Raw genomic sequence first — 21,039 nt, forward strand, 5'->3', positions numbered from 1 at the left:
AACCATAACACAATATTCTAGTTATAAAAGCCTGAAAATATTTGAGTTTGTATCACATGGTCCTTCATGTGAATTAAATGAATGAAATGAATTCAATTCACATTCCATCTTGATTCTTTGATGCTGACAATTATTGGAATGCATCCTTGAACTGAAAAAAAATGCAAATGTTGGCAGAAACATTTAATATTATCACCTTTTGGGGGTTATAGGGAGTGACAGTTCCTTTCATTCCAATTTGGCATTGAGAACATTGGAGATAAACTGGATGGCCCTGAAATCTGATGTGTTTGTTGGTGTCTGCTTAATGCACAACTGCTGAATTCTAATTTTGTCACAGACTTCTAAGAACAGAATATGGTTAGGCAGGTGGGACAAGATTCAGTTCTCAATAATTGACACCATATTGTATAAAGTAAATTAAATAATCTGTAGAAGAAATCTGAAACTATTATGCACTGCATAAATTTGGACCACATTCTTAAGGTCAGTTGGGGTGGCCTTTTCACATGCTCTAACTTTATTTGAATTGCTAGTTTATTAATTTGTGCTAATCCACTTGATTGTGTGTGTGTGTGTGTGTGTGTGTGTGTGTGTAATGATTTAATAAAGCTGTACTGCATAAAGCCAGAAATAGATTAATTCTGTAATCCAAATAAATATATATGAAAATCCATCCTCAGAGCAGACTTGTTTTGTCTAGCTTGGAACTGTCTAAATAAGAGAAAAACGTGGCCTTTCTTGTGTTGTTATATGGCAGCTTCCCTCAGTTCTAGTCTTCATGGCCAGAAATAAACATAAAAATGTTTAAAGACCACCGATGTATACTCTTTATTCTAAACAGGTCTCCAGGTTTCAGTAAGGAATCTTTCTCAGCCTTACCTGCTAATGCCCTATATAGATTGTCAACCCTGAAGCTGACTTGACTGAGGCCATTTTGAGGCTTCAGTGTTGCCACACTGGAGCTGAGGGATAGGGAGGGGGAATAGAGACAGCTGGGGTTTGTAGCCAAAACAAAATACTTTTTCCTGGGAACCAAGGACATTCCCACAGGTGGTCAGAGAGAGGAGGAGTAAAATTACCAGGCAACCATGCGACACTTTGATTGGACCATATGACTTTATTGTTTGGGGAAGGAAGAAAACTTCGGTTTTTAATTAAATGAAAACCATGGGAACATTCAGAGTCGGTTTTCACCAGCCTGTGCCAATGTGATATATCTAATAAAACTATTCTTTGAGGAATTAACCTGCCTCAGAGTTCTATTTGCTATGGTTGTATACCTGGAATCCTGACATAGCTCTTGAAAATTTGCTTGAAAATGCTTTCCATCACTAAGCTAGTGTTTTCCTTGGATGACGACATAAATGAAAAATAATGGTGTTGGAATCATTCTTGACAACATAATTTATTTCCTTTTATGACTATGATAATGTGTTCATTTGACACCCAAGAAGAGTGATGCAATTGAAAAAGACTAGAGAAATGATGATAGCAAATATCATGGTATACAATGTATGACTGTTACCTTTACGTTTTCAACTCCACTTTGAGCTGATCACATTCATAGAATAAGATTTTTTTTTCTTTCATGTAAAGAGTTGGGAGGGAACATCCAGCAAAATATACATATATCCTTATGCTTTAATTTATAATAAAATATACTAAGATTAATTGGTAATTAATATTCATTGACCTAATTTCTGAAGATTCACAGCAGCTGCTCTTATTAAATGCCAGTGGGCTTTGTAGCCACACTATTAACAAAAATTAGGGCATGTATATTTAGATGCTTAATTATAGGTTCATTTGAGTAACATTTGAGTCAATTAAGATTGATATTTTGATCAATAGGAGTATTGATCCTGTATGAATAAATACCGTGGTAAATAAAAGGAATATCCTGTAAGATGAGCTTTTTCAAAAGCCATAATTATATATCAAGTGACTTACTGTTGTCTGATATAATTTCCAGTTAGCTAAATGATTGTAGCTTTATCTCTTCATAGTATTCCTAAATGCTAATAAACAGCCCCATAACCATATGAAGCTGCCTACTGCTGAAATAGTATGCAAATCCTTTGAACATGCAACAGCTCATACAAGTTACCATTATTTAAATGGTTAATGCTTGAAGTAGAATTAAGACAAGAACTTTCTGACCTGATTAAGCAATAACCTTGAAGCAGTAATCTTTCTGATAAGAAACACTCATAATGGTAGTATAAATTTAAAAAAAACATACAAGCACTTGCTAATTGGATCTCATTTGTATCAATGAAATGTACCTTCTAGTCATATAGTACTGGTAGGAAAAAATTGCAGCCTTATATTAAGTAACTGTCTTTGAAAATATATTTAAAAGGAATTGAATGATCAAGAAAACATACAGTAATAAAGTAGATGCATTACAAGTTAAATCAACACTAATTCAGACTTGGGGATATTATCACATTTGTTTGCAAGTTATGTAGATTGGATGCAAAGAATTAAATTTCAGCCCAGTTAATATACAGTTTCCCAAAATCCATTAAAATAAATGAATGTATGAAGATTTGATAAACAATATTTAAAATGTTTTATATAATGACATTTGAATTGATATGATTGAGAGTCAGTCTCTATAGCTTCCTTTTGCGATAAACAGGTAGTACAGTGTACTTTTATTGGATTGTTACAACTAAATGACACAATCCTACCCAAAATAATTAAATGGAATTTGTGATGTAGATATGTATAGAGTCAGACACATGTTTTCTGTGCTCCTTGTGTCATTTGTAGGTTAGGTACAGTACATGGATGATAAAGCAATTTTATTTGCACTGAATATACCTCAACCGCTTATAAAAATTAGGAGATAAATTGACTATTTCTTGTGGAAATTGGAGAATTTCCTAGACTTGGAAAATTAGTTGGGTTGTGGCTTGATCCATGTGATTGTGGAATCTTTATTATCTGTGATAGAACAGAATATCAAACAAATTGTGTACCAGTATATTAGCATATGAAATGTAATTATAGATTACATAGAATGATGTAAAAACATCAGTTTGCAAGAGTTGTATTATGTGAAATGTCGAAATAGCTTTCGAAAAATGGACTGACATGATGTAACAGCATTTACAAATGCTAAAGATTGAAAGTAAAATAGGCAAATTTGTGTATTGATTTTTAACTGATTAAAAACGTGCCATTTGTCCAGTAAAAATACAATGTTGTTCTTACCAGGCAAGTTCAGCACCTTCACACCCAGAGCCTCTGTTTGACCTTAGTAGTGAATTTAAGGAAGCTGGAGAGCAAGACATTTATAACATATTGGAAGTTGACTTGATCAAACTAAACGAAAGCACTGCTGATGTGTCTATGCCCAGATCTTTTCTCGACTGAAACTGGTTTGCTAAAAATGAAATTCTTAAAACATTTCTCAGTGGTTTCTGGCATATTTAGATATGGGATATCTCCTAGAAAGAGGTGACTAGTTTTTTTGGACTGATTGGCTTATAGTACACTTGACAAAAAGGCTGACCATCACTTTCTAGAAGATGACACCACCAAATGATTCTGGTGGATCCCAGCACCCTCCCTCTTATCCGTGTGCTACGTTCTTTTACCAAAAAAAGGAAGGAAAAGGAAAAAGAAGAAATCCCCCATCATCCTAAACTGATTTTGAATGTGTGTTTCTTTCTGACATTGTCAAAAACCGATTTGCTTCATGGAGACCTAGCCAATACCAATCTCAGCTGGTGCTCTTAAAACTTTCTTCCATGTCTCACCGAAACAAAGCCATGTTTATTGGTAAATGCATTGACAGACTGGCCCAGGGTAATTTAAGACATCCTCTTTAGTTACAAAAGCTGTACATTACGAACATAGTAGAAACAAGCTGAAAAGAATGTGCCACATAACCTGGCTAATTATCTATATGCAATTTTAAATTTACAAAGTATAAAAGAAATAAAGCCTACTCTCTTATAATGCACAGTTAATTTTGTTTTGTTTTTTTAAGATACAATATATTACTAGTTGGAGTGGAAATGAGAGACGGTCTCTTAATTTTCCCCAGCGCAGAGGATGAGAGCAAGTTCTGTCCTATAAAGTTTTCCTCCGTCGGACAAGGCCATAATGTTCTTCTTGTAGGTTGCAAGGTTATTGATATCTAATTCCTGTTTTTTAAAAAAAGAAAATGTATTTTAAAGCCACTAGATAACATTCCTCTCAACTTGACATCCTCCAGTAGTGTTGGATTGCATTTCTCACATTTACACTGACGTAGTTGGGAAGAGGAGCCGTTGTTAATTCCAAGCCATTTGAAAGTAGTCAGTTTAGAAATGTTTGCCAGTGTGAGAAACATTACTGTATTTTCCAGAGTATAAGATGCACCTTTTTCCCTCAAAAAAAGAGGGTGAAAATCTGGCTGCGTCTTATACACTGAATACAGCATTTTTGGCCTCCCGAAACCCCACCCCCTTTGCAAAAATGGACGCGCAGAAGGTTTGGGAGGCTTGCAAACTGTTCCTGGGGGCTGGGGAGGGCAAAAACAAGCGAAAAATGTTTGGTTTTGCAGTTGTTACGAATTCAGCTATTGCAGATTATAAACCTTGCTTTAGTGCAATAGGCACATAGTCCTCAACTTTCAAATGAAACAAACAAAACGTTTAAAAGTTATGATATTTATGTAGTTACTTACCAGGCGCATATAAACTATATTAAAGTAACCAAAATATCTTTACTGTCCCCAAGGCATGTCATGACTTTTGAGCAGCCCTAATGTTTGAAAGTCGAAAAATTTGACACGCCCTGTCAGTTCATTTAGTGACCGTTCAAAGTTACAACAGCACGGGAAAAAAATGACCTAGGGCCATTTTTCAAACTCATGATCATTGCAGCATCCCCATGGTCATGTGATTTACATTCGGATGCTTGACAACTGAGTCACATTTATGACGGTTGCAGTGTCCCGGAGTCATGTGATCTCCTTTTGCGACCTCAGAAGCAAAGTCAAATTCACCTAAGTAATTACTTATTTAACAACTGCAGTGATTCACTTAATACACGTGGCGAGAAGAGTCGTAAGATGGGTCAAAACCCACTTAACAAATTTCTCACAACAACAAATTTTGGGCTCAATTGTGGCCATAAGTTGAGGACTACCTCTATTAAGCAATCAACTGTAGGTTGTAAAAAAAAAAAGTTAATAGCTAAAAAGCCCTACTGCTTAGCATAATAGTCCTTGGGCAGGTGAGTATTATTAATTTATGCATTTGTTTAATTTCTTTTATTTGCCTCTTGGGTCACAGTGCACACAACCAGTCATGTGGTGCCAATGATTGAATTGTTGGGCTGGGACAATCAAATCAAAACATTTGTGTTAATAAGACTTCACACACACATTTTCAAATTTATTTTTTGCAAAATGTGCAAAAGAAAATACTTTTGTGGGAGCAAAGAGCAAAAGCAAAACCCATTATTTCACTGCAGAATTTTGGTTTGGGAAGCCACATATAGGCTGTTGACTATGGGATGCTAACCCTCACCTTAGCAACCTATGTGAATGCTGCCCCGGGAGTGACATTGTACCATACCGACAACTGTGTTTCCATTCTTTTGTCACTAAGTGCATGTTCCCAACCATTTTACTATGAATTAACTACCAGGGGTGTTGCTAGATATGGATTTCTTGTTTGACATTTATGGTCCTCTAAGGGAATATGGTTAATTGCTGTTCCCTGAGGGCTGCTTGAAAGAAAATAGTGGAAAGGGGTTTGAGAAAAGAGCAGCTATTTTTGTCTTTGATAAGACAGAGCATTCTGTGGTCCTTTTCAAATTTATTGTTAATAGGTATTCAGTTCAAAGAAGGAAGACACCTACTATACTTTCAGCCTGGGGATACATCTAAGAGAAGTGGTGGCCGTTTTACTAAACCAGTGATGCGAATAGATTAATGTAGGAGTAAACTCTGGTGCCTGGTATTACATATACAATTTCATTCCTTTTGTATTCAGAATTCTAAATATAGGGCATTTCAAAAGAACTTCTTGAACTGGCCAGACTTGGGAAGAGAAAAAGGCTCATTAAGTACAATTTAAATGGAAATCTTAGAATTACCTTTTTATTCTTTTCACAGAGATCTTTTAGCAAAGCATCTAATTCCTGTTCATCTATGTAGCCATTTCCATCCTGAAAAGAAAAAGAAAAAAACACTTGAATTTTTCTATTATTCATTCCTGCTGCTTTCATTGACTGGTTGCAGCTTAGAAATACATTAAAAACTTTGATTCACAGACTTCATTTTAAAAAAAAAAATCTACTTACTGAATCAAATGTATCGAAAACTTTATTAAATTCCTTTCCACACATTTTAATACCCTAATATTCAAAAGAAGGACAAATATTAGAACAGAAATTAATCAAGATTTCAGTATATGAATATACAGAACACTTTTAAATAGGCATACCTGAAATTTAAGGAGAAAGTTTTCCTGTACTGGCAATAACCTTGGGAGAAAACAAGAGGAATTTAGAACAATTCCATAGTGAATAAAGAAGCAGAGAACAGAAGGAAGCAAATCATTTCAATTTTGGAATGCTTTGAGCTTGAAACAACAGTTTGTTAGGGTTATTTCAAGTTGAAAACATTAACGTTTCATTGCAGGTGTTTTCCACTGGAAATTATTTCCAGCTCACACCACTTCTTTAGTGAACAGCTGGTTGAACTCAAAACTGAGCAATTCAAATTGAAACTGTTTCTAGGTCAAAATACTTTGGCTTCAAAACACTTTGCACGCATACATTTCACTCCCTTTAAAGATTAACAGATGCTGAGAAAGTCAAATGAGCTGAAACTTCCTGTGTTTTGTAGACAGACCCTTTGAGAAGACAGGGTTTTTTTAAAAAAAAAAGTGTATTTATTTGAAGCATGGAATTAGGTAAATGGGTGACCTTGGGCCAGTCACACACTGCCTAATTCACCTCCTATGTTGTTGTAGGGACAATAGGAGGAGGAATGTGTGTTGGATATGTTCACTGCCTTAAGTTATTTGTAATAATAATAAAGGGATACAAATAAACAAATAGAGCTGGGCCTAGAAGTGCTGTTGTTTCTTGGAAGCCCTCGTTTCCTTCTTCCCAATGTCAAAAAACAGTGCATGTAGACATTGGAACAATTGCTTGACCTTTTCCACCCAAGGATGGACTGCTAAGTTTCTCCTTGTAGGAACCACTCCATAACAATCTACTGTATAGCACTTTGTACACTTTGTATAGCACTTTGTACTAATTACCAGCATTCCTTTTACCCACCCCCATTGTGTCATGTTCCACAACCAATCAATAAGCAATAGCACTTAGGCTTATATACCACTTCACAGTGCTTTACAGCCATCTCTCAGTGGTTTACAGAGTCCGCCTATTGCCCCCACAATCTGGCTCCTCATTTTATCAACCTCAGAAGGATGAGTCAACCTTGTGCCTGGTGAAATTCAATCTGCTGAACTGCTTGCAGCCGGTGATCTGCAGAAAGTAGCCTGCAGTACTACACTCTAACCACTGTGCCACTGTGGCTCAATGATATTTTCTACCATTTTTCCTCCAAATATTCTTACCGGGCCATTTCTGTCAGTTCCAGCTTTCCATCATTGTTTTCATCAAACATCTTGAGCTGAAAAGATTAAGTTATAGTCTATAATAAGTTTCTTTTTAAAAAAAATCAACCAGAAGGAGAAAAGTTTGACTAAAAGCACAGTCCTCTCATGTTTGGGAAATACCATATTTTTCAGAGTATCAGATGCACCTCCCCCCCACACACACTAAAAAAGTGGAAATGTTGGTGCATCTTATACACAGAATACAACCATTTTTGGCCTCCCAAAGCCTGCCCACCGCATCCCATTTTTGTGAAAAAATGAGCCATTTTTTGCAAAAACGAAAGTTTTTTTGTCTTCCCTCAGCATCCAGCCGCCCTCTGCAGAATTCATTAGGGCTGGGGCAAGGCAAAAATGGAGGCGTTTTTGTCTTGCCCCAGCCCTTCTGAATCCTGCAAAGTGCTGCTGGGGGCTGAGGGAAGGCAAAAACTGTTTTTTCTTACTTACGTCTTTGAAATATTGGTGCATCTTATACACCGGTGCATCTTATAGTCCGAAAAATACAGTATATGCTTATCTCGAGGAAACCTAGTAGCCTCCCATGAAGTCATTGTCACCTCTTCAAATGTTTGGACTTTTAATGATGTGTACTTTTATTACATCATATTCTTCAGCAGCTTTTATATCTGCATTCACATTTTGCTTTAATCAGGTTGGATCCTAAATCCTGGCGTTGAGTTCTGCAATTAGGATTCATTGCTGAAAGCTTGGGAGATCTCCAAGAAAGTGTAGAAAGGTATGCAGGGAGAATTGCTAGTTGTCATAATGTTCTCTTTTAGAAGCCATCAGTTCCAAAGTCATTCTTTACATAGAAAAACACCTGACGGTGCAGTCTTTTAGACTGATTTTCTAAGACATTTTTTGTACTGATTAAGAATTCTAAGCCACTTTAAGTGTAGGCTCACAAAGGAAAGTTGGATCAAAATTAATATAAATGCTGTACAAATGTTAGACTTAAAATGGTGGAAACTAAATTTATTATTTATCCCACCCCACCTTTTCAAATCCGCCTTCTGAGGCTGATTATGCCAAAATTTTCCGAAGGCCATGGCAGTTCACTACAACATTAATGTAGCTGAAACTATGTTATATATACGTAGTACATGGCACTCCCAAAACTCTCTTGAGTTTCAATTGATTATCTCCAAAGGATTTTGAGAGCAGACTTTCCTAACATGATGTCTTCAACTCCCAAATTTCTCCGCTGGGATGGTCATTGTAGACAATTCTGCAAATGAAATCCATGCAACGCAAATGCACGAAGATGATAGCAGACTGTTCTTATACGCACAAAATGGACCTGCATTATAAATGAGCCTGCTGGATTTCTTCAGTTATAATTTCAAACTTTTTTTTAAATTGCCCATTGTTTATAAAGCCTATGGAGCTAACTAAATTGTAACTCAAAGGGTGAGGTAACAGAGTAAATAGAGTTTGAGACATTATTTTCGGTCCTGTATAGGTATCTTAAAATGGGGTAGGGCAATTAATTCCAACAAAAAAACAGCAGTTCTTACCATAATATCTGTGTATTCTGATAGTTTTGAATCATCAATCTGTTTATTTGCTTTCTGCAGTAAATCTTTCAAAAAGTTCTGAAATGAAATTAATATATCAAAAAGCAATACTTTGCCTGACCTACGTGCGGAATAAAATATTTTTCTTCTAGTTAATTATGAATAGACAACTAATATTTTTCTTCACTTTTTTATTATAATAAGGTAAAGGTTCCCCTTGCACATATGTGTTAGTCGTTCCCGACTCTAGGGAGTGGTGCTCATCTCCGTTTCAAAGCTGAAGAGCCAACACTGTTCAAAGACATATCTGTGGTCATATGGCTGGCATGGCTAAACGCCAAAGGTGCATGGAACGCTGTTACCTTCCCTCCAAAGGTGGTTCCTATTTTTCTACTTGCATTTTTACATGCTTTTGAACTGCTAGGTTGGCAGAAGCTGGGACAAGTAACAGGAATTCACTCTGTTGTGCGGCACTAGGGATTCAAATTGCCAAACTGCCAACCTTTCTGATTGACAAGCTCAGCTTCTTAGCCACTGAGCCACTGCATCCCTTTTTAAAATTAAAATATAAAGGCTATAATCCTAATTCATACATTCTTGGGGGTAAGAATCATTGACCTTAACAGATCTTCTTTCTAAGCAATCATGGATTGTCCTCTACATCTTTGAAATGCCAAGGACAGAAGTATAGTCAGTAACACTCATGCCAATTGGAAACTTAATATGTCTCCTACATTCCAGGTGCCTAGTCTTCTCAATGGGGATGATCAAGTCGATTAGCCTGCATGATTCCATAATGCAAATCTAATTACTAGCATTATATTGCAGAATAATTCTCCATCCAGCTAGTAGGCATAAGGAAAGCTTCTATTCCAGTTCATGTTATTAGTGTCACATAGTTGGGAGCTCAACCTCATTCCTCTGACTCACTGGTTGGCCTGTGAGTGACTTCATGAATGTTGGTTATTTTGTGATTCAGGGCTACAATACAATGCAATACAATACAATACAATAGTAGAGTTGGAAGGGACCTTGGAGGTCTTCTAGTCCAACCCCCTACCTAGGCAGGAAACCTTATACAGTTTCAGACAAATAGCTATCCAACATCTTCTTAAAGACTTCCAGTGTTGGGGCATTCACAACTTCTGGAGGCAAGCTGTTCCACTGATTAATTGTTATCACTGTCAGGAAATTTCTCCTCAGTTCTAAGTTGCTTCTCTCCTTGATTAGTTTCCACCCATTGCTTCTTGTTCTGTCCTCAGGTGCCTTGGAGAATAGCTTGACTCCCTCTTCTTTGTGGCAACCCCTGAGATATTGGAACACTGCTATCATGTCTCCCCTAGTCCTTCTTTCTCTTAAGCTAAACATACCCAGTTCCTGCAACCGTTCTTCATATGTTTTAGTCTACAGTCCCTACTTGAAGATGGTTGGAGGTAAGAATACAAACAGCTTGCCTTATTATTATTTTTATAAGGACAGAAGTCAAACGTTAGGGAAAGGGGGTACATGACCCATATGACTAAGTAATACTGCTTTAGCACTTCCCCATCAACTAGTCCCCAACTTGAAGTTTGAATTTTGTTTCTTAAACACAGTGCTTCTTTGAGTTGTAAATGTCATCAATTGAATGAGTTTCATATCCTGCATAGAGCTTTATGTAAGAACGGGATTCCCTTTGGGTGGCTGTATGCTGGGCATGCCTGAGACAAGCAGTAGGTGAGGTCAGAACTAATTTGGATAAGGTCATTTCTCATCAAATGCTCCTGATTTTCTCTACTGGCTTCTTCCAAGCCACAGGCTCTGGGAAAGGGGCATCAAGCCCTTAGGAAAACCCTTGGCCCTTCCAAAAGTAATTGCAAATTAGATCACAGAGTATGCGTGACCCTAAGGCTACAGGCTTGCCATTCCTGATCAGTCAGTTCTGGCAGTGCCTGTTCTTTTAAATGCAGGTTCCATAATTAGTTAGCAGAGCCGAAGTTGCTTTCCTGACCTTGCAAGAAAACTTTGTTTCCCAGATGGGCAGCCAGTTGCCCTACTTTTGTGACATGATAAAATTCTTTATTAAGCTGGAAGTTTTGAGAGCTGGGGAATTATGAATGTCTATCACAAAAAAAAACCCACATATGCTTATTCTAAATTTCTTGGTATTATTTTTGCTTTTAATAGGAATCGGCACAAGTGGGGAAATGTGTAGGAAATTCAGCTGGGCTATTCTAGGCTAATCATATTCTACCTAAGCAGAAGCCCATAATATTTTGATTATTCTATCTGAGAAAACTATGAAAGGTCTTAAAATCAGAGAGGGCTTATAATCTGTGTGTATTTCCTTAGATCAGCTCTGGCAGTGTTTCAAAACATAATCTGTCCACTTCTTCAATCAGCTGTCAATACCCTATTTATTCATTCATCAAATTTATACAGCTGCCCATCTCACAAAAATTTGGGTTTTTTTTTTTTGACTTGAGGTAGCATAAAAGTATATCCCCCAAAATAAGACAGGGTCTTGTTTTCTTTTACCCCCCCCCCCAAAAATTAGCACTTGGCCTTATTTCTGGGGAGGTCTTGTTATTTCTGAGGTGCAGGAGGTGGCGAGCGTGGCCACCTCATGGCTGCTGTTATGTTGCAATATTTTCAGGGACGGCTTATTTTAGCACATGCGTTCAAAAATCTGATTGGGCTTATTATCCAGGGGGGTCTTATTTTCAGGGAAACGGTATATTTAAAAATAACCAGAAAAATATACAGTTAAATTGAGGGCAGCAGATGTTAACTATTAATGGAATCTCCTCAGTACCTCACTCATCCCCTGTGATATCCTACTAGCATAACCTGGTTTTGAGGGACTTCCATAAATCAACAGAGATGGAGCTGGCCTCACTGGGTCTTGCCAAGTGCAGCTCCCTAGCAGACGGGATCCATAATATACTATTGCTGGAACTGATGTTATCGGATGATACTTGTTTGTCTATGCTCAGAAAAACAATTTTGCGGTAGGCCTTCTTAGTACAATAGTAATCCATTGTTGAAGAGGTTTATGCCAGTTGACATAATAAAAAACTGTCTCTATTTCTTGGCATTACCTGCTTAGGACATTAAGAAGTTCTATGCTGTATGTAGTTATATCTGGTTTTATTTGTTAATTTTATATCTTTATCAATATTTTATTATATATTTGTTGCTTTAGATTTGGCTGAAGGGCAAAATACCTTTAGTAAAAATAAATCAATTCCTAGGCTGTACTGCTTCATGCTCTTGGAAGATGTAACTGCATAGATGAAAACCTTACCTTCACAGAGAAAGAAATATTTTTAAAGAACTTTAAGCTAGGGCCTATCTCTCGGATCTTTAGCTTTCTGTTTTCCCAGACAATGTTTATTCCTGCAATCCCGTCAGAACAATGGTACAATCCAGAAACAATAGTCTGTAGGCATTTATGTGTTGCAAAGCTGGTTTCAGAGAGGTTATGTTAGCAAACATTAAAGCAATTGATAGTTGCATTCTGTAGGTTTTCCACTTTGGAATTATAATTTTTAAATGCTACTGGTATCATATACTTAGGACAGAAATACCACCGTAAAATAAATTCTTAGATTGGTACAGCTCTGCTGTACTGCCTCTACTTTTAAAGACTTTTTTTCACAACTGCTTTCTGCAAATTCTTTTGATGTAGAATGCTCCAAATATTTAAGAAATGATTATAGAGATGTCCTTACCTTAAGCTCTTCAGCATCAATATATCCACTATGGTCACTATCATACTTTCGCCATGTCTGGAATTAAGAAAATAGCAACTGAAAAAAATTGCATACATCCATATGTAAAGTTTTACACCTTGTCAATGCAATTTTTCACAAGACAAAATGTATGTGGATTACCTGCATGAAATCTTCACTAGATTTCAGCTGCTGGCATCTAAAGAATAATAGGAAGTTTTCTTCTGTTGGCAGTACCTGAGCAAGCTGGAGGGAAAAAAATTAACTTTGATTTAGAATTATTCTTCTAAGTAGAATTAAGTATAAATTACTGCACTATGTTTCAATAAGGAAATAAGAAACATTTTCGCACAACTGTTTAGTAGCTTATAAATAACAGGAACAATCCATGAATAATTGATTCTGTATCCAGTACACTGAACTATCACATCACTAAACTGGAAGTATAAAATGTTAGGAGTCCTAATGTGATTGATTTTGTTTTAGTTTGTTGCAATATGTGTATTTAGCTTTTACATTGTATAAGTGGCTAGCAGTGATATGTAAGCTAGCCAGGAATCTTCAGCTTGTTGATCCAATCTGCACATTTCTATAAGACATTTAAATCAGTATTCCGCCTTACTAAATTTCTCCAATTTTCAAATGCCTGATTATCACAAATCTTAAAGTAGTAAGGATGTTTCATTGTTAAGAGAAGCAAAATAACTTTTAATATGGATTTGGAGATAAGAAAAGGATCTTCCAACTACACAGATAAATTTTGTTTTTAAAAGTTTCCACTAATATTTTCAAATTTCAATAAGCTTCAGATAAAGAAGGAAGGAAGAATGATAGGTTCTACATTATATTCCACAATTTCCTTTAGAATATACCATTTGAGGAGTGAAGTACAGTTTCATTAAAAAAAAACAGTGGGAGGAAGAAACAAGAAATTGACTTTTTAACAGTGGGAAAAAGTGGGAAAATGAAGAAAGGATGGATGAAGTGAAGATCATCTAGAAAAATCAGTAACAGGTGTCTGAGAAGAAAGAAGTAGTGCATTCAAGATCTTTTCAGAGGAGTATTTGCCTTTGGCTTATTTTCTTCTACTACTATCCAAGAAAGTGTTCTAATTTCAAAACGATCAATTATCTCAATTCAATATAGAAAACAAAGTCAAAATGAAATTTGAAGAGTAATGTTAATATTTTGAGCTTTCTCCAATATTGGAGGTCCTAAGCCACTGACCTCAGTGGACAAAAATAATAGTCCTTCCTGGGGGGAAAATTACACTAACATAAGATATAATGAGAAGAAAGGAACAGAAGGAACGAACATTCTGCTAATGCACATCTTGGCATCTTAAAAATCTTTGCCCATCTCCAGGACTTAGCAGGAGATCACCAATCTTTTGATATTTTATGATTTAGGTCAACTGCTATGCTACATCTGGTAGAAGACTCAAAGTCAATTAGGTTAGAGAAATATTGCATTGTAGATTTATCATGAAACAGTATGGCAGCAAGAATGTGCAAATGACTCTTTTACATACTGTGGCTTCAATTCCCTTCTTCCTCCTGCACTTCCCGTGAAGTAACAGATTCTTGACATGATTCTTGGTGGCCTTGAAATCAAGCAGTTACAATCCCTGCCTTGAGAACTGTTGGCTTCAAGTCAAGATCAAATCATCCAGTGACACTATTTTAACATTGTGAATATTTTCTGTAACAAATGTCTTTTTTGAGAGTGACTGGAAAATGCCTCCCATAGTGAATCTGGATTATTTTCAGGAGTTGATTTCCAGAAATGTTACAGAATACTTGGTCAGCTCTTGGTTACTATTGTATGGCAGGATCCAGAAGCTTATTTTTCCATCAGATGTTTTAAGACTCCAATTCCCAACAATCGAACTACTATGCCAACAGTTTCTGTGGTGCAACATCTGATGAAGGACTGTAGATCCCTTACTTTGTCGTGCAGCAATGACCAAAAGATGAAACTGCACCATCTGAAACAGATCCCTAAGAAGGGACACAAACTCTGTAAGATGGTTTGTTTCAAACCATCTTATGGTCTTGAGAATATTGAATGTCATGATCATTGCTGCAACCTGGATACACGTCTAGCAAAAATGATTTTGCAACTTTCTATGGTTTATCAGAAAATAATTCTAATCTTCTTAAATATTCTCCTCTGGATTTCTTTAAGGGACACATTTTTTGTGTTTGCTTGAACAAAGCAAATCCCAAAGCAAGCTGTTATACTTTATTGAGGAGCACAGATTTAAATTTAGGTTGATCAAGATATGATAAAAGCTTCAGTTGCACTAATATTTGCTTTGAAAAGGAGTAGATGGTATCAATATATCCTTTTAGTTTATGATGAAATATTAGTAATGCCCTTGCTAAGTTGCATGAATGGTAAGTAGAGACAGCACAACTAAGAGATCACAGTTTGCTCAGAGGTATTGATTGAATATATATCAGGACAACTTCAATCTACCGCCACCTCACTACTATTTTATAAAATCATCTCAAGATGACATGCAAGTAACAAATGAGTTCACTTCAGAATGATAACATCCACATGGGAGAAAAATAGATGATATACTGTAAATGGTACTCCTTCCTTTCTTCAGGCTAGAGAACTATAATCTGACCGGGCCACAATACAAAAGATGGCTGTATAATCTTGTACCTTATTATTAGAAACCACTGTAAAATATACATGTATTACAGTATATGCATGTCACATATAACACCCTTACTCCACAAACTGCCCTGGGTCCCATTTGTTTCCAGGTCCAATTCAAGGTGTTGGTTATCACCTGTAAATCCCTACATGGCACAAGACCAGGTTACCTCCCGAACTGGCTTTGTTCAATCTCAAGAGCCAGTCTCACTTGATCAGGCATGGAAGATATGCTACTGATCATGTCAATCAAAGAACTTTGACTGGTAGGGTCTAGGACAGGAGTCACCAACCTTAAACATTCAAAGAGCCCCAAAGGTCCTAACTGGAAGCCCCCTCTTCAATTCTGGAGCTGACCAGAAGTCTGATTCCCCCACCATAGAGTCTCCTCCTAGCGTAGCGTCCTTTTTCTCTACCTGTCCTAACCGAAACCTTATAAATTGTGGAGCCAACTGGTGACAGGGAGCCGCAGCAGAAGGTTGAAAGAGCCAAATGCAGCTTCAGAGCCGCAGGTTGCCGACCCCTGGTGTAGGAGCAGAGACTTCTATGCCGCTGCCTCCTGCTTTGTGGAACCTCTTGTTCCCGGAGGTGAGGCAAGTCCCCCAATCTCTTGGCCTTCAACAACCATGGGGCTAGCTCATCCTTTGATAGCTTCTCCCTGCCTGTAATAATCCAATGCTAAGTGGCCATTTTAGGATTCCTCCCCTCCTTTTGATGTTTAATTGCATTATTCTATAATTTTGAAAATTTTAACCCTAATTAAAATTTTAATTTCTAATGTTAATTGTCATACATTATTTATTGGTCATATTATATTGTACAGTACTACCCTCTTTCAGGGAGATGGGTGGTTTAGAAATATGAAATATAAATAAATATCATATTTTGTGTCTCTGCACAGTTATGACTACACAGCATGTAAATTAAGGCAGAATAAGAAGCAATCTTACCTCTACAATTCCTATTTTTCCATCAGAAGTCTTTGAAAAATGGTCTACAAAAGTTTTCATTTCTGGGGTTAAGCCCTGTAAATATAGAGTATGTTGATTATTATTATTATTATTATTATTATTAGGTAAAGACAAAAACGTAGCAAGATCACAATTCATCCAGAAATTTTGCCCAAATTCCAAAGCAATGAATTATTGCAATGCAGAGTAGACAGAGGCCAACCTCGTTAAACAAGAAAAGGTATAACCTAATTCATTAAGATATTAACATTAAGAGATGCCTGGGTATAAAAAAAAGAATTAAGTTTATGAATGGCTGAAAAATTAATTTATAAAGTGAAAAATTTCTGTTTGATTTTGATTAAATTTCAGATTAAGATTTAAATACACAAAGAAATCTATGAGTTAAAATCAGGATTCTTGTTCTATCTAGCTATAGTGAATATTAATCACTACTCTGTATTTCTGATATTTTCACATGTTCCCTTTTAAAGAACTATTTTTGCCTCTTGACAAAGTATGTGACAAGTGTTCCATAAAGGGAGATATACTCTTTACACTGTGTTCAAGAAAAATGATACAATAATACAATAATGCAATAGCAGAGTTGGAAAGGAACTTGGAGGTCTTCTAGTCCAACCCCCTGCCTAGGCAGGAAACCCTATACCATTTCAGACAAATGGCTATCCAACATCTTCTTAAAGACTTCCAGTATTGGGGCATTCACAACTTCTGGAGGCAAGCTGTTCCACTGATTAATTGTTCTAACTGCCAGGAAATTTCTCCTGTTCTAAGTTGCTTCTCTCCTTGATTAGTTTCCACCCATTGCTTCTTGTTCTGCCCTCAGGTGCCTTGGACAATAGTTTGACTCCCTCTTCTTTGTGGCAACCCCTGAGATATTGGAACACTGCTATCATGTCTCCCCTAGTCCTTCTTTCTACTAAACTCGACATACCCAGTTCCTGCAACCGTTCTTCATATGTTTTAGTCTCCAGTCCCCTAATCATCTTTGTTGCTCTTCTCTTTACTCTTTCTAGAGTCTCCACATCTTTTCTACATCGTGGTGATCAAAACTGAATGCAGTATTCCAAGTGTGACCTTACCAAGGCATTATAAAGTGGTATTAACACTTCACGTGATCTTGATTCTATCCCTCTGTTGATGCAGCCTAGAACTGTGTTGGCTTTTTTGGCAGCTGCTGCACACTGCTGGATCATATTTAAATGGTTGTCCACTAGGACTCCAAGATCCCTTTCACAGTTACTACTGTTGAGCAAGGTACCACCTATACTGATGATCTACTCCTTCAGTCATATGTACTCAACCAGGTGTATGCAGAAGATGGGTCACAATATCCATTCAGATGTACTTTTAAATGCACATAGCAACATAGTAATCCAGGCAGAGAGGGTCAGCCCACTGCCAAATAACTCTTTTTTTAAAAACATAAACTAATCATGCATATGACTAAAGACTGGCACAAGAAAGCCATGAAACCATCAGCACAGCAGAACATAATCAGAAGTGATTGTCCAGTTTCTTGGGAAAACATTTATTTCCTTTCTGTTCAGAATGGGGTCAGTGGGAAGGTTTAATCGGCACTCAGTTTGGCTGGTACACTGTAAAAGCTCATTTTCTGCCTTGGGGTGAATCTGTATTAAGCTATGCTCCATTAAGCTAGTTAGTGTTCCCTATGATTTTTAGTGAGTTTGCTCTAGGCGTAACTATGTTTGGATCTGACATGTAGTTACAGTATACGTTATTACCAATGAGCACCTTATGTTGCATGTGAATGCTGACAATTCTCAGACAAAGAGAATTCAGCTACACAGTAGTGAATACTGAAAATATATGAATGCAGATAACCAGATGTTGTTGCACGATGGTATTAAGAGTATCACTTTACAATGAAATCTGTTTCAATTAAAGCTGCCTTTTGCAATTGACTAATTTGTCAATGCTGTTAATGTTCAAGTGGGGCTCCAGATGTTTTGGGAGTGCATCTAAGGTGCCCATTACTGTTGGTACTATCTTTGCTTTCTTTTGCCATACTTGTACTACTTCTACTACATAGCCAGTGCCATGTCTTGTTATCTGCCTTGCCTGCTGGTTGTTGTTTTTTTAAATGTTCTGGCCATGAAATACTTTGTCTTGCCATCTCTCTCTTCTATTCTTCATTTGGTTTTTCTTGTAGGACAGTTTGGTTTCTCTGATATCCATTAAGCCTTTATGGTGTACCAGTTTCAGTGCATCTTATTCATAATCTTTCAGAGATTCTTCTTTAACTGTCTGGGGTACTTGCAACATTGATGCCCTCCTATGCTAGTTGGTAAGTAGAGCCTGTCAATATTGATGCTTGGATGATAGACATGATTCAATGTCATTATCTTTCTGGGCTTCCTATCCAGGAACTTTTAGCTTTGCTTGAGGCCATACCCCTATTCCAGTTGTGTATCTAACAGTGACATGCAGTGAGGTTTATGACTGGTGAGGCTGGTGATGTCATCAAACCACGTGGTTGCTCCGATCGCATGGGCACAGCCCGACCGGAGAAGTTTCTCTTCTCAGAAATGTCAGAAAGGGACAGGCAGGCTGCCACAGCTCCACTGAGAAGACATTTCTGAGAAGAGAAACTTCTTCTTTCTCCTCCCCCCCTCCCTTCTAGCACTGATGATGTTACCTAGGCATTTTTTGCATCGGGCGAGCCCGGATCCTTGCAAGGGGAATGGGATTACATGTGCAGGAGGCTCCTCAGCGCCAGCCTCAGATCAGTGGGAGCCGTGGTCCCCTTCCCCTGCACACATGGTCCCATTCCCCTCCTTCCTGAGCCAACATTAAGGGGACCGCGGCTGCGCTGATCTGAGGCTGGCGTTGAGGAGCTTCCTGCACATGTGGTCCCATTCCCCTTGCAAGGATCCCAGGCTCACCCGATACAAAAAATGGCGAGATCGGCTCACTTGGGGCTGCTGCTGCAATGTCCAGGGAGGCTAAATCAAGTCGCACGCCTCTCCCAGCCACTTTCGCGGCTTCCCAGAGTATTTTTTTTTATTTTCATGATGAGAGTGGTGAGGCTCTGCCTCCCCTGCCTCCCCTGACTGCACGGCACTGGTATCTAATGACTGGAGCTGCAAAGTGTTAATTACCTTGATAGCATTATTTGGACTTTATGATCTTTTTCAGTGAAATGATGCCTTCACTTCTAACATTATTATTACCATATTATACTTGATCTTACAATCAGATGTTTAGTCTGGATTTGTCCTTCTAAGGGTTAGGCATATGGCCAACTGGGATATGCAAATGATGTTTAATGGTATTGTCACAGGATGTAAGTTGTTTCAAATAGCTACCTTTTGCAATTGATTGATGGGGATTTTGTCAATGCCCATGGTGTCACGTGATGCTTCAGTTCTTTTGGCATCATATCCAACAAGGCACCTATTATGATTGGTACAATCTTTGCTTTCTTTTGCCATAGTTATTTTATTCCTAGTTGCACATCTTTTATTTTGTGATTTTCTCCAGTTCATTCTCTTCTATTCTGCTGTCTTCAGGTTCTTCAATGTCCTATATCCAGATTTTTTTGGGTTTTTCTTACTAACAATTGTTAAATCTATTATTATTATTTTATACTGTTTGGTGTATGTTACCATATTATGCCACTCTTTTTATTGTGCTTCTTATGTGTAAACTGTTTATAGTCCTATGCAGAAACACACAAGGCAGCAAAATAAATAGAAATAATGCAAATATTAACTTTTCATCAACAATCTATATTCTTTACAACTAAAGCATAATGGTTTCAATATGAAATGCAGAATAATGACACAGGGTTCTCATAGATTCTGAAAAGAAACTATTGGAAGGTGTAAAAATAGTAAAATCACTTATAATTATTTATCAATGCAACCGTGAGAACTTGGGGTTATAGTGACTTGTTTTTTATGTAAATCTTATATTGGAAAGTCAAACAAAAAGGAGAGGTGAAGGGAGATTTTTTCCATTCTCCTTATAATTAAAGCAAATCTGAAATGGGACAAAGACATCCAGAACTCAGGGCAATTAACTGTGGAATGAATGAAATTGACTCTGCGACTAAATGTAGCTGTGCATCTAGTTAATGATTAAATGTTAGTACCAAGCTATGTTCATACTGTGATAATTTTACTAAATACTTATTAATTAGATATAAACTTCAACAGAAAGCAAATTCTCAATAAGCCACCTTCCTTAAATTAACATCATCTAACTAGATTATGCTAGTGAACAAACAAACAAAATAAAAAAAATCCCAGCTAAGATATTCATCCTACAAATTCTAGTCCTAAATCAACTCTAGGATGCTTCAGTATGAGGACAGCTGTTGCAGATAAATGTGGCTCCCAAACCAGTGAAAAATAATTCTCAGTAATATTCAGAAAACTATGTATTATATGCTACGAGTGTCAACAATGTCAACCACTTTTAAACATATCAAGTCACACATCAATTTATTTCTATTTTATTTTTCTTTCAATAAAGCATTTTCCAACATCTATGTTAGACACGT

At 37.1% G+C, this 21,039-nt stretch overlaps 1 protein-coding gene across 2 annotated transcripts in view; it reads right to left on the reverse strand.

Annotated features, from left to right (window-relative positions):
• CALB1 (calbindin 1) overlaps positions 1 to 21,039 on the reverse strand; it is a 53,265-nt gene that overhangs the window by 25,133 nt on the left and 7,093 nt on the right. The window contains exons 3-11 of one of the 2 annotated variants that reach the window (XR_014175203.1): positions 16,491 to 16,565; positions 13,033 to 13,116; positions 12,871 to 12,927; positions 9,158 to 9,235; positions 7,602 to 7,657; positions 6,456 to 6,495; positions 6,313 to 6,366; positions 6,106 to 6,177; positions 3,106 to 4,163 (exon numbers count right to left, since the gene is read on the reverse strand). Coding sequence is in view for 1 of the 2 variants with exons in the window: in XM_081950833.1 (XP_081806959.1) it covers positions 4,050 to 4,163; positions 6,106 to 6,177; positions 6,313 to 6,366; positions 6,456 to 6,495; positions 7,602 to 7,657; positions 9,158 to 9,235; positions 12,871 to 12,927; positions 13,033 to 13,116; positions 16,491 to 16,565 (630 nt within the window). In the remaining variant the exon portion in view is untranslated. Of the gene's footprint in view, positions 1 to 1,080; positions 4,164 to 6,105; positions 6,178 to 6,312; positions 6,367 to 6,455; positions 6,496 to 7,601; positions 7,658 to 9,157; positions 9,236 to 12,870; positions 12,928 to 13,032; positions 13,117 to 16,490; positions 16,566 to 21,039 lie in introns of those variants that run through there. The other variant, XM_081950833.1, reaches the window with a different exon arrangement.

Source organism: Natrix helvetica (assembly GCF_964273705.1).
Source record: "Natrix helvetica genome assembly, chromosome: 4".
Taxonomy (NCBI): Eukaryota; Metazoa; Chordata; class Lepidosauria; order Squamata; family Natricidae; genus Natrix; species Natrix helvetica.